Here is a 14,358-nt window from a genome sequence, read left to right as displayed (position 1 = left end):
GCGCCGGGGCGGATGCGACGCGCGGCGCTGAAGCCATGGCGGCGGTGGACATACGAGGTAATGGAGACTGGATACTGTTGCTTTACTATAGCTCCTTAGGCACCTTGTTTAAGGAAAGGCCACTGACTCCCGGCTCCCTTCCCGTCCCGTGTGTCTCCATTTTGCCATCCATGTCCACCAGGGCCCCTGAGGCAGATGCAGAAAGCAGGGGCGAGCGGCGTTTGTCGTCTCGATAGGGCTGGGAAGGAGGGAGTGGACGAAACCTTTGTGGGGGTCGCAGAATAAAAGTAATTCCAGTTATTATTTTTTAAAAAGACGCAGTGGAATCAAGTGTCGTTGTTGTTTTTATAAGACTCCCAATAAGTCCTGCGCCCAAAGACATTGTAACGTTGCGCCGATCTGCGGCTGAGATTAGAAGCGGTATTAGTGGTTTGGGGGCTTTTGAAATTATAAACATTATTCTGTTGTCGAGAGTAGACAAAACAAGAGAAGGAAAGACGCTGATACTGTAACATTACAACTCGGGATCACCTAATGATATTGCCAGGAGGTTCAGGACAAATTCAAAAGAAACAGGTCTTTCATAGAGAATAACGTGTTCACTACTCCACACTGTGTCAATAGTCACCAGATTCAGATGACTTCAAAAAAGACAGAAACTGGATCAGAAAGGATTTCTGAGTTTGTACTCTTCTCAGTTTCATTTCATTACAGATGGACTATAGATATCCTTGAGTTTCTACCTAGAGTTGCATGTTGCCTGCAGTGTTATAAACTCAGATATATAAGCTAATTGCCAATTAGCACCTTAAACCTAGGTTACGGTTGCCAGAACAGAATGTCTAGGTACCCCCCCATGAGATTTATTGTTATTATTAATATCCATTTGCGACTAGCGTGGGTCCAATTACGACCTGGCACATATCTGGGTGCCAGGTTGGCAACTGACATCTCCATCTCACTGCCTCCCCTTTCTTAAGCAGGTAAGCAAAAGAGCTTATTTATTACATTTATACCCCAACTTTTTTTTCTCAAGGAATACATGGTTTCCCCCTACTCCTCAGTTAATACCTACAACAACCCTGTGAGGTAGATTAAGAGGCTGTGACTGGCCCAAGATCACCCAGTGAGCTTCATGACTGAGTGGGGCTTTGAACCCTGATATTCCAGGTCCTAGTCCAACACTCTAACCACAACACCACACTGGCTTCCTAGAGTACTTCTGCTTTGGGGCAGGTATATAAATTAAGTAGGCAAATAAATATGGGGAAGACAAAATGTCACTTAGAGAAGGATCTGAAATACTTTCCTTGAAGCTTGAATTTGTTTTTGTTCTGGATTTTAAAAAATGTTTTAGTGTTTTGTAAACTACTTTGAGATATTTTTAAAAAAATTATAAAGCTGTATAGAAATGAAATGAATCATCATCACCGTCATCTCCACGGGGGGCGGGGGGGGGATGACGCCTAGACATACCATTGTGGCAAACGCAACCCAGGTTTGGCGATTAGCTTATATATCTGAGTTTCTAACACTGGGTGGGACACCAGTGGGGTGGGGTGGCACGTTCCCATTTTGCCTCATTTTTTCTAGACTTAACAAATGCTGTTATAAGAATAACCTGAAGTGCAGACAACTTTGAGGCATTAAGGTAAATGTTTATTTTTGAAATGATTAAAACAGAATTTCTGACACCTCAAAGAGAATGATTACATTCGTACCTCGAAAGTCGAACAGAATCTGTTTGGGAAATCTGTTCTACTTCCAAAATGTCCGGAAACCAAGGCGCGGCTTCTGATTGGCTACAGGAAGCTCCTGCAGCCATTTGGAAGCTGCGTCAGATGTTTGGGTTTCAAAGAACATTTGCACACCAGAACACTCACTTCTGGATTTGCTGTGTTTGTGTTTATTAATTATTTTCACAGGAAAGGTTCCATTGTTTCCACTGATATTCCCTAATGTGGGAATGCTTCCCCCCCTTTTGTATTGCACTTGAAGATAAAGGCGTGACTTTTTGATGTGTTCCTGTATTTTAGTTTGTACTATGGGTAGAAGCCCATAGTGAACAGATATAACACTAAAAAATTATTGAGGATAGGTATTGCTGAATCTGTGGCATCTGTGGTTTCATTAATTCCCACATTTTAACCTGCTTTTATGAAAGAAGGTAAATTGCTGCATTGAGAGAAACCTTTCTCTATAGAAGTAGAATGGAGGAAGGCACATTTACATAATAATATGACCATCTCTTTGCTTGCCTCTGCTTTATGCAAGAGTTTGAGCAGCATATTATTGATGCAGCATATGCATTATTCATACCACTATTTATGCAGCATTAATCATGGTTTCCTAAGCATCTAGGTATGCTTTCTAAAAGATTGCTGAAACAATGTACAGTGGTACTTCGGTTTTCAAATGTCTCAGTTGACGAACATTTTGGTTTACGAACACCGTACACCTGGAAGTAAATGCTTCAGTTTTCAAACACACCTCAGAAGTTGAACATGCCACATGGCTTCTGCTGATCCTGAGGCCTAGCTGTCAACTGTTGAGTCCTGAGCACCCACACAACATGGAGGTGATATTTGGGCTTATTTGGTGACTGTGTGCAATCAGTCTGTGTTCATGTCATCTCAGAAGCCCTCTGCCAATCACCCCTTGCTGTGAGAAATGGATAAAATCTGCAAAGCCAAGAGAATCATTAACAGAACAACAATAGAGGTGAAGAAGGAAATTCTTTCCAAGCATGAAAGTGTAAGTGATCTGGCAATGCAGTTTGGTATGCCCAAATCTACAATTTGTACCGTCATAAAAATAAGAATGTCATTAAGGGAGCCAGTGTTGCAAAGGGTGTTAAGACACTCACAAAGCAACGAACACAGAGAATTGAAGAAATGGAGAAATTGCTTTTAATATGGATAACTGAAAAACAGTTGGCCGGTGACAGCATTTCTGAGAGCATAATTTGTGAAAAAGCTTTACATTTGCATGCTGACCTCATCAGAAACACCCCTGGAACAAGTGCTGAGGGTGAGAGTTTCAAGGCAAGCAGAGGGTGGTTTGATAAGAGGGGAAGTGGCATACACAGTGTGGTGAGACATGGTGAAGCTGCCAGTGCCAACAAATTAGACGCCGAGCAATTTGTTTTGGAATTTAAAGATTGTTAAGTCACAGGGTTTCGTTCCCCAACAAGTTTTCAACTGTGATGAGACAGACCTCTTTTGGGAAAAATGCCAGAGGACCTACATAACAAAGGAGGAGAAATCCTTGCCAGGACACAAGCCCATGAAAGACAGGCTAACCCTTTTATTTTGTGGTAATGCAAGTGGAGATTTTATGTTGAAGCCTTTGGAGAACCCCAGGGTATTTAAGAAAAACAATGTCACAAAAAGCAAATTGCATGTGATGTGGAGGGCAAACAGCAAAGCTTGGGTAACCAGGCAATTTTTTATTGAGTGGGTTCATGAAGTGTACGGGCCAAGTGTAAAAAAAATACCTCCAAAACTATAATCTTCAAATGAAGTGCCTGCTTGTTATGGATAATGCTCCAGCTCACCCTCTAGCATTGAAGGAGTTGATGGAAGAGTTCAGTTTTATCAATGTAAAGTTATTGCCCCCCAACACGATTCCTCTCATCCAGCCCATGGACCAGCAGATCATATCTAATTTTAAGAAACTTTACACCAAAGCACTGTTCAAAGGTGCTTTGAGGTGACCTTGGACACAGAGCTAACCCTCAGAGAGTTCTGGAAGAATCATTTCAATATCCTACATTGCTTACATCTCATAGAAAAAGCATGGAGGGATGTGTCTCACAGAACAATGATGTCAGCATGGAAGAAATTGTGGCCAGAAGCTTGTCCCTGAACATGTATTTGAGGATGTTGAAGAGGATGCTCCTATTGTTGAGGATATTGTGCCTCTGGGAAAGTCCATGGGCTGGGAAGTGAGTAGTGATGATGTGGAGCAGTCAGTGGAGGAACACAAGACTGAACTCATCACAGAAGAACTTCAAAACATTCAGGTGGAGCAGCAACAGGCGGCAACTGAGGAATTGTCTTCGGAGGAGGAGGAGAGAAGAGAAAGTGTTTCTACTGCACTGATCAAAGAAATGTGTGCAAAATGGGTTGAAGTGCAATTTTTTGTTGAAAAATATCACCCTGATAAAGCTGCTGTAAGTCATGCTACTAACACTTTCAATGATAATGCTATGTCTCACTTTAGACAAATTTTAAAATATCGGAAAAAGCAAATGTCAATTGAAAAAGTTTTAGTGAGGAAAAGAGCCCGTGAGTCTGAACCAGGTGTCAGTGGTGTAAAAAAATCAAGGGAAGGAATGGCAGGAAAGGAGTCACCCACAGTGATTCTGGAAGAGGGCTACAGAACACCTGTAGAACACTCACCCAACAACAACAAAAGTTTTGTACAAAGTTGAGAGATCGACTACCCTTTAGAGAAAGTCTGCCAACTTCCTGGTGCTTGAAACCAGTTCCCCATAGAGCAAGTCCATGGGGATCCTGCCATACTCTGAACTCCAAGCACCCATTGAAGCAGGTGATAGTGGTGGACCAGCACTTTATTGACCAGGGCTGCCTGGCTTAAAGTGGGCAGTAGTTGACCAGTGAGACACAATCTCTCACACTGATGAAGACTTTCACTATTGTAACTATACAGTACTTGTGCTAATCATACATTTCTCTTTCTCCTCCAGATAACCTCCTGGGAATTTCCTGGGTCGATAGTGCTTGGATTCCAATATTAAACAGTGGAAGTGTGTTGGATTATTTTTCAGAGCGTAGCAACCCATTCTATGATCGAACGTGCAACAATGAAATGGTCAAAATGCAAAGGCTATCGCTGGATCACCTAAAGTAAGTTACTGCTAAACATTGGTAAAGTAATCCTATAAAACAGGAATAGGGAATGTCCAGCCTACAGACCTGATTCATCCCAGCAGGTCTCCCTATTTGGTGCTATTTGTTTTAGGCACACCATGGCCAAATGCTGCAGCTCTCTTCATATATATGTTATGCCTGCAAGCCCTGTTCTGCAGCAGTTTCCCGTTTCCTGACAACCAGCTGGCTGATGGGTGATTGGAAACTGCTGTGTGAAGCATTTTGCTAGCTCTTTGCTTGGAGTGTGAGAAGTGGTGGCAAAGCTCCTAGTGCAGCTCTTTCCAAGTGCCTGACAGCCACCTGGTTGTCACATGCTTTGGAAGCGTTATGCAAGGGACTTAAACACCCACCAGTCACCTGATGTAATTATGACACCACATGATTGACAGAAGGATAGTCCAGCCCACCTTTCACAATTGGTCTGCTGGAGTGGGGAGAGAGGAGGATCTGGGCTGTTGAGACTATGTTTCCCCTTGCGGTTATAAAACAAGGTTTAGAATAGTAGTTGTCACCTGTGAAAAGTAAACACTACCAGTAATTGAGGTACTAAAGCCAGAGATGATAGAACTTTTCCCTTCTCTTTGTCCCTATTTTGCCTTGACAGCTGGTTCACTTAAACTGCTTGCCCTGCCCTTTTATATAAGCAGAAGACAGTTACCCAATTTGTTTTGTGCTATGGATGAAATATGGGTTCAATGATTCTGGCTTATGTAAGATTAGAGAAATGCCTATTAACTGGTGGTCTTCTGAAAGTTTCTTATTCTGTTTGAAATGGTACCGTAGATGTTGAATGACTAAGATACTGTGTTCCATGCATATGAGAAATTGTCAACTTTCCTGTTGATTATAGAATGCTCTGCAACACAGTTGTTTGCATATTTTACCATCAACTAAAGTTGGAGCTATAAAAGATTGCTTTAATTAATGTTAAATTAAAATTCATTTCAAAATGAAGAGCATCATAACTGTTTTGGATATTTTTTTCTATTGCTGTTAAAGGATAGCTTTATTAAGTATATTCAAAATAAACAATGAACAAATATATTTATTGGGAAAGACATACTAATGAAGGAAGGAAGCACTGTTTCTTTTTTACATTGGAAATAGAGCCTATAGAACAATTTAAGTGGTCTCATTAGTAAGCAGTTACCTTGAAACCCCCTTTCTCCTTTATTTCTATTTGCTCTGAAAATGCTTTACAATAAGATAACTCTTTTTTTTTGAATATTCTGAAATTTCCTAATGAAGTCCTTGTTGGTACAATTTGTGGCTGGGATCCTTTATAGTGTTGCATCTCCAAACCTGCAGAGAGTCAGAATCCAATAACCACACTAATCAAATCCAAACATGAACACTATGTTAAATCATCCCATGGTGCTGTTAAGCTGTCGATGAATTTGGTGGGAGTCCAGCTGGTGAAAAATTTATTCAGGACAGCAGTATGAAACCCGATAGATTAAGAGCAAATAGATCCATCAGGTGACTGTCAGAAAATTACTAGGATCTGGGACAATTTTGAATCCCAGCTTCTGCCCACCTAGCAGTTTGAAAGCACGTCAAAATGCAAGTAGATAAATAGGTACCGCTCTGGCAGGAAGGTAAACAGTGTTTCCGTGCGCTCTGGGTTCCATCATGGTGTTCTGTTGCGCCAGAAACGGTTTAGTCATGCTGGCCACATGACCCGGAAGCTGTCTTTGGACAAACGCCAGCTCCCTCAGCCTATGGAGCAAGATGAGCACGCAACCCCAGAGTCGTCCGCGACTGGACCTAACAGTTAGGGGTACCTTTACCTTTTAAGACAATTTATTACATGATTTGGTCCAAGAGGGGGCACACTTGCAAGTGTGCACTAGATGACCCTTTGAGTCTCTTCTAATTCTACAATTCTATGATGCTATAGGTGTGATCTGTCAGTGGGAGGCTTGTACTTTCAGGTGGCTTCTTTAGCCTGTACAATAAATAGTAGTCTTATCTCCTTGTTCAGTCTTGTCTCTATTCTTTCAGTCAAATGGTTGGAGTGGAATATATCCTTTTACATGCACAAGAGCCAATTCTCTTCATTATTCGTAAGCAGCAAAGACAGAGTCCGACGCATGGTAAGGATTTGTACAGTATTTTGTGGAGGACAAGATGGAAACAACAAAAAAGGATAGGTACATTGCTTCCCTGTACAGATGCAGTGCTCACATACAGAGGAATCTTCACAGGGCTAAGCAAAGCTATATTCTCCAACCTTCCCTCAGTGCACATACAGGAAGTGATTTGGTGTTTATGAAGAACAAGAGGTCTCTGCATATCCTCATTTGCATATCCCCATCCAGGCTTTCCATTCTGCTTGATTGATCAAGTTAACCTACCTCTGTAGCGCTCATAACTTGAGCAAACGGGGAGGAATTGGCATACAGAAGGTGCATATTCCACCTCCAATTCCTCATATCAGCTTGTGCCTTTTTTGAGGGGTGGAGTGGAAAGAAATGAGAATCCTATGTTTAGGTGCTGGGCCCCGAATGCTCCACCTGCTTTTGTTTTCCTGTTCACAGAAGCATAGGTAGAAATGTTAGCTCCCAGAATTCACTTTGCTGTTACATTTTCTTCCTGAATTTTGCTTTATGGTCTAATTTCCTTTTTGAGATAATAAAAGAATGCCCCCTTGTGGCAAAAGGCAAATAGTGCTGATAAAAACATGCCTATTTGCAGTCTTATGTTTTTATTTATATATTTTTTAAATACTTTTTATTAAATTTTCCAATTAAAACACAATTCAATTATTTCAATTATTTCAAATTATACACATACATATCAATTAAGCCAAATAATATGCCAAATCATAATTTTTTTAGGCTTCCCATGCTTCAAAATGGGGATTCTAGATAACTGTTCGCACTGCCATCCTAATCCTGATATCAAAATCTTGCTCATAGTCCATTATAGTCCCGATCTTTTCCAAAAGTCCCTCTAGATGTTTTCTTCTCTCTTTTGTCACAGCTTCTGAGATAGGCATCAAACAAGATTTAACACATAATCGTTCTTCCTGTGTGGGTTTTTTATCCAGTCCAACGTCCCCATAAATCTTCCTCTTGATCTGGAGTGCCTCTCCTTGTCATCTTTCCGCAGGGCCTGCAAGACAGAGCTGTTCTGCCTGGCCTTTGGGTTGGACTTAGTCTGACCCCTGTGCTTTCCTCCCTCATGGCTGGATTTATGGACTACTTAAAATGAGGCTGCATTTTAAATTTTAATATTGTATTTTAATCTGTATTTTAATTAATTGCTTTTTTATCTTTTATTGTAATTTTATTGGTGTGAGAGGCCCTTAGCCCGGTTCTGACTGGGGAGGGCGGGGTATAAATAAAATTATTACGTTTAAAAATTCTCAGGGCAGATAGTGCAATTGCATAATAAAAGAATAAAAGCAATACCGGTAATATAATAATAATAATAATAATAATAATAATAATAATACTAGTAAGTAACAAGGATAAAAGAACAAAAGCAAAATGCAGCATGGCAATATTGCCAAGAGCAGACTAAAAAAAAAGCTGAATTTTTTAAAGGCCTGGGGAAAATAAAAAGGTATTTTAATAAAAAGGTAAAGGCATGAAAAGACACCATGTATCTTCACCATGTAGGAGATCTTGGAGACAATATTAATATGGATGGATATGTGATGAAAGCATAGGAGGGGGCTACCCTAGGTGGATGTTTTCCCTTTAAAAATACTCCTCTCCCTTGTTCTTGATATGCACCTCAGGTTGAGGCTTGCCTGTACAGTCGTACCTTGTTTTGTGACCAGGATCCATTCTGGACCCCCGGTCGCTAGCCAAAAAGGACACAGGACAAAGCGCCGTGTCTGTGTGCGGAGCAGTTTGCATTTCTGTGCATGTGCAAAGTGCGATTTAGTGCTTCTCTGCATGCGCAAGCGGCATACCCAGAAGTAACCTGTTCCGGTACTTCTGGGTTTGCCGCGGACATTCACCGGAATGGACACTAGATGAGGCGGATGTGGAGGTATTACTGTACAGTCTCAAAATGTTTTCTTTCCCCGTGTTATTTTGCTCAAGTGTTGGACTGGCAATAAAGCATGAGGAAAAAGACATTCAATCCCCTCCCCCAGGCTTTCTTCATGTTTTAACCATGGGTTGAGATTTGCTCTAACCATTGAGTTTTTCTCCCCATTGCTTGCTTCAAAAGTAAGAAAAGTGGAAGAAGACTGAGCCCTCACAAACTGAGCCCTACTGGGCCATGTGTGTGTGATACACACGTGTGTGTGTGTGTGTGTGTGTGTGTGTGATACACATATGAGAGAAATTAGGCACTCTGCTAGATTTTGGATAGTAGGCTTGAATGTCCCATGACCGATCTACCAAATACACTTGCAATGCCAGTTGTTCATTTAGAGTAGACTAATGTTGTGCTTTTCTTTTATAGTTACCCCACTGGCTGATTATTACATTATTGCTGGAGTGATTTATCAAGCCCCTGACTTGGGGTCAGTTGTAAACTCTAGAGTGGTAAGTCTATTTCCTGTATTCTTATAATAAAGGTATTACCAGTGCAAGTGCTTAGGGTTTTTTCCTGTTCCCCTGTTTGTCCTCAGGTTTGGGGGCAAAATGTGTGAAAAAAGGATCTCCACCTTTTGCGAAAAACATTTGTGTTGTAGGAAGTAAGATGATTTACTGTTGTTCTGGACTGTTAACTTTTGAATGGTGTCTTGTTCTTAAGTTTAAGGTTGAATATGCCCTGTATCAGAATAGGTTTTTCCTCCCTTAGAGGGAGTGTTCCCAAAGTGGGGTACCACATCTCAGAAGTCCCTCTCAATGGTTACCAACTGCCTATCTTCAGAAGATGGAGATATTTGGTCACTGAAGAGGTATATGTACAGTGGTACCTCTGGTTACAAACTTAATTCGTTTCGGAGGTCCGTTCTTAACCTGAAACCGTTCTTAACCTGAGGTACCACTTTAGCTAATGGGGCCTCCCGCTGCCACCGCACAATTTCTGTTCTCATCCTAAGGTAAAGTTCTTAACCCGAGGTACTACTTCTGGGTTAGAGGAGTCTGTAACCCGAAGTGTTTGTAATCCGAGCTGTTTGTAACCCAAGGTACCACTGTAGTAGAAAATTACTTCAGAGCATGTGCAGACTGCCTTGCCTTTACTCCATGTGTTCCCACCTCCTAAGTGAAAGATCTGGCTCAATGGTATCATTATTCAACTCCCCTCCCAATCTTCCAGCCTCTGTGCATGAAGGTACAGGGAGATTCCACCCCAAACTCAGAGTACTGGACAACCTGTATAATGACATTTATTTTGTGAGTTGGCCGGTTTGGCTGGCTAAAATATAGCACAATGTGGGAAATCATGTATCTTGTTACAAACTTATTTTTTTTCAAGCTCAGTGCAGTACATGGAATCCAGTCAGCTTTTGAAGAAGCCATGTCCTACTGCCGCTATCACCCTTCGAAAGGCTATTGGTGGCATTTCAAAGATCAAGAGGAACGAGGTAGCATTCTAGGCTTTAAAATATATGCTCTTTCTCCTTTGACAGAAATTGTGGGCTTGGGCTTGGTGTGTTGACTTCTCTGAAATGCCTGTTCTGCTGGTTTATGAATGAATGAATGCACCTCAGGAGTTGGAAAGAGTTAAAACATTCCAGAAAAGTAATGGTGTCAACACAATGTCATTTTAGGTGTCTGGGCATGTAGGATGGGGCACTGTTGGTGGTAGTGAAAGCTTACATTAATTCTGCAGGGATACGATACCAAATCAACTGAAGGAGCTTAGGGAAGATATCAAGTAAACAGAAAGGAGAAACCTTTCTGAGAAGTTGTGGAAAATTAAAGGTTAACTTCTACTGCAAAACTAACAAACAAACAAAGGAAGACAAGAAGCTTTATTCTGTAAATGAATGGACAGATAAAAGAAAGTTAAAAGTTTATGTTCTGATGGGATGCTTCATTACAATCTCTAAATTATTTTCAGATAAAGCCAAACCCAAAGCCAAAAAAAAGGAAGAACCAAGTTCCATTTTCCAGAGACAACGTGTAGATGCATTACTCCTAGATCTGAGGCAAAAATTTCCTCCAAAGTTTGTGCAGGTATTAGTTGGGCTCACACTTTAACTGATAATACATCAGTTGGATGTATTAAGGTTCTGTACTGTAGGTATTAGAGCTGTCATTCAAGCCTAAAGATTGGCATCTGTTATGGTTGGCATCTTCAGCCTATTTATTTATTTACTGAATTTATATACCGCCCTATACCCAGGGGGTCTCTTGTTAGCTGGTTTCATATGTTACTTGATTTTTAAAAGTGTGATTATTAAAAGTGATATAATTTGACTTTCCTGAGCAATACTTTGGAAATCTTGTGTAATGAAAGCCATTGCACAAGGCTATAGATTTGGCTTCTGCAAGATTAAGTTCTGCCTCACAAACCTATTATTTGAGTGTGTCAACAAGCATATACATAGATATACATAGATAAGAGGTTGTGTAATTGACATGCTGTACTTGAATTTTTTTTTAAAAAAAAACTACTGTATATTCCGGCATATAAGACGACTGGGCGTATAAGACGACCCCCAACTTTTCCAGTTAAAATATAGAGTTTGGGATATACTCACCGTATAAGAAATACGACCTGGTGTATGACGACCCCCGACTTTTGAGAAGATTTTCCTGGGTTAAAAAGTAGTCTTATAAGCAGGAATATACAGTAAATTGTTTTTTATATAAGGCAGCAGTTATTAGTAGGACAATAGCAAGATTGTGCCAAAGCCAGATGCATGTATTTTTTTAAATTAGTGACTGTTTTTCTTTTTGCTCTTCTTCACAGCAAAAGTCTGGAGAAAAACCCATTCCAGGTGAGAATTCAGTCATTGTTTTTAAACAGAACCAAATCCAAAGACACTGCAGTTTTCTTTTCAGCTGAGGCTTATGAGAATATTGCCACTAAGGTCATGTTCACTATAGAGAGTGAGTGGGGGAAGAGAGAGTGAGGTCCCCAGTGCTGGGACCCTAAAAAAAACCCACCACTTTTATTAATATTTATAAACATTCTGGGTGCAGGAAACTATTATTCTCCAGTAGGATTGAAAATCTGAATGCAGCAATTCGAGTTATTGTATTTAATATTTTGCTGGAAACCACCCAGAGTGGTTGGGGAAACCCAGCCTGATGGGCGGGGTATAAATAATAAATTGTTGTTGTTGTTGTGGTTGCTTTATTCTGGCAGTTTTGCATTGGAAAATAATCTTACGGCAGAATCACATATGTAAAGCTGTTAGAGTTGGATTTTTTTATTTTATGTTTCCAGTGGATCAGATCAAGAAGGAGCCAGAGCCAACCCCTGAAGCTACAAAACAAGAGGAGAAGGACACGGCTAAGATCACCCAACAGAGCACTAGCACCAAAGGACCACCAGAGAAACGGATGAGACTGCAATGAGAGAAGGGAAGATTATACTCTTAAACTGCAATACAGCAAGGAAAGGAATGACAACTGAGTGGTGGACTTTTGACATTTCAAGGCTCTTTCCTTTTGCACTGTTTACAAACCTGCTAGCTGCAAACCTTTAGTTAAATACAGGAAAAAATAGTTTAGCCTTTCCCCTATTTTAATATTGAAGGCTGTATTTCTTTTAAGAAGCTTAGACCTTGGAAAAGGATGCCTCAGGAAAGAAGACCATCAAGAAAAAACAAATGCAAAACTAGCCAATTCCTTGATTATTATCTTCCTTTTACCCCTCATTCTTACGTGTTCTACAGAATAACAAATGTGTGGCAGGATTATGTGAAGAAATGAGCAGGTTATGCTTTGGGCTTTGAAGAATGGTGTTGGCAGTAGATGAAAATATTTTCAAAACTGTTTTACAGAATCCATATAATTGGAAGTGAAATGTAGGCTGAAATTTCAAAATCTTCTTGATAACTATCTCAGTAAATAACATAATTGGAACAGTCACCCTCTTTATAAGCTTTTGAGTCCATACTGCTTTATATATAGAAAAAGCTTTACCTTTGTTAATTTTTCGTAACAGTACAGTGTAATGTTGAAATAAACTCAGGTACTCTGGTTTTTGAACTTATATTTTAAATTTATTCCTGACTATCCCATATTACCCTCTAATTAAAGTTGGTGAGAGAATAAGTTGCACTTATCATCTTGGCCACATAATTAACTTATCATATTGTCTTCGGCTTTTGTAATTTGACCTGTTTATTATGGTTAACGTCAAGGCAAGAAATAATATATAAAAAGTTGAGCCTTTTATGTAATTAGCATTGCCCCAAATAATAGGAAGATGGAGTGCGAAGAATTACACTGGTAAGCTCCTTTTAAGTCAAATGATGTTTTTATGAAGCCACAAACATCAAGTTGTCTAGATCAGAGGTGTCAAACTCAAATTCATCAGGGGCCGCATCAGCAGTTTGGTCACCCTCAAAGGGCCGGTTGTATCTGTAGGACTATGTGTCCACTTTTTATTATCATAAATTATTGTCACTGCATTCAATTATTACCGTTTTTTTTGTTATAATGTAAGTAATAACTGGGACCCAGGTGGCGCTGTGGTTAAACCACTGAGCCTAGGGCTTGCTGATCAGAAGGTCGGCGGTTCGAATCCCTGTGATGGGGTGAGCTCCCGTTGCTTGGTCCCAGCTCCTGCCAACCTAGCAGTTCGAAAGCACGTCAAAATGCAAGTAGATAAATAGGAACCGCTACAGCGGGAAGGTAAACGGCGTTTCCATGTGCTGCTCTGGTTTGCCAGAAGCGGCTTTGTCATGCTGGCCACATGACCTGGAAGCTATACGCCGGCTCCCTCGGCCAATAATGCGAGATGAGCGCGCAACCCCAGAGTCGGTCACGACTGGATCTAATGGTCAGGGGTCCGTTTACCTTTACCTTTAAAGTAATAACTAGCTCTGAAAGCAGAAACATAGTCAGAATAATGGCAAGTAGATATTCAAATGTTGTACAATTGTACAATTTATTGAAAAATGATTTTTGGTAACTGCACTGGGTGGTGGGTTTCATGCAGGACCTTTGCAGAGCTACTAGTACCTGGAGATGCTGGGGTCCTTCTGCATGCAGGACAGATGTTCTGCCAGTAAGCCACCACCCTTCACCAAAGGGACTGGCTGAGGTTGACTCACTGGAGCTGCTCTCCTGGTTCCAGGGTTTAAGGGCCAGAAGTATAAAGCAGCATCCTATGTTTCTGAGGAGAGGGAGAGGGAGGGGAGGGAGGGAGGAAGGAAGAAAAGAGGGAGTGGGAGGGAGAGAGGAAGGAAGAGGGGAGAGAAAGAAGAGTAGGAAATAAGGAAGGGAATAAAGAAGGAAAGAAAAAGAAAGAGGGAGAGAAGACGGAAAGGGAGAAAGAAGGAAGGAAGTAGAGGGAAAGAAAGAACAAGAATGAGGGAGAGGAAGAAAGATGGGAAGGACGGAAGGAAGGAAGGAAGGAAGTAAGGAAG

At 40.8% G+C, this 14,358-nt stretch overlaps 1 protein-coding gene across 2 annotated transcripts; it reads left to right on the top strand.

Moving 5' to 3' along the window:
* The first annotated feature begins 14 nt into the window (after positions 1–14).
* MED6 (mediator complex subunit 6) lies at positions 15–12,977 on the top strand. 2 transcript variants are annotated; one of them, XM_035113287.3, is made up of 8 exons: positions 15–57; positions 4,712–4,871; positions 6,900–6,991; positions 9,321–9,403; positions 10,284–10,392; positions 10,872–10,987; positions 11,727–11,754; positions 12,207–12,977. In XM_035113287.3, exons 1-8 carry the CDS (start codon positions 36–38, stop codon positions 12,335–12,337), a joined length of 741 nt encoding a protein of 246 aa, XP_034969178.1. In that variant the 5' UTR covers positions 15–35; the 3' UTR covers positions 12,338–12,977. The 2 variants fall into 2 exon arrangements, with proteins under 2 accessions (XP_034969178.1, XP_088526212.1); XM_088670086.1 differs by lacking the exon at positions 15–57 and adding an exon at positions 1,594–1,651.
* The last annotated feature ends 1,381 nt before the right edge of the window (positions 12,978–14,358 follow it).

Source organism: Zootoca vivipara, chromosome 1, assembly GCF_965207765.1.
Source record: "Zootoca vivipara chromosome 1, rZooViv2.hap1.1, whole genome shotgun sequence".
In the NCBI taxonomy this organism is placed as follows: domain Eukaryota; kingdom Metazoa; phylum Chordata; class Lepidosauria; order Squamata; family Lacertidae; genus Zootoca; species Zootoca vivipara.
The sequence above is the reverse complement of the archived record's forward strand: the minus strand, read 5'-3'. Positions and strand labels throughout refer to the sequence as shown.

Excerpts from the sequence above, each read along its gene's own strand:
- MED6 (XM_035113287.3), top strand. The coding sequence starts at position 36 with ATGGCGGCGGTGGACATACGAG. Across the intron at positions 58-4,711 it reads GGCGGCGGTGGACATACGAG|ATAACCTCCTGGGAATTTCC; the intron begins GTAATGGAGACT and ends TTTCTCCTCCAG. Across the intron at positions 4,872-6,899 it reads CTATCGCTGGATCACCTAAA|TCAAATGGTTGGAGTGGAAT; the intron begins GTAAGTTACTGC and ends CTATTCTTTCAG.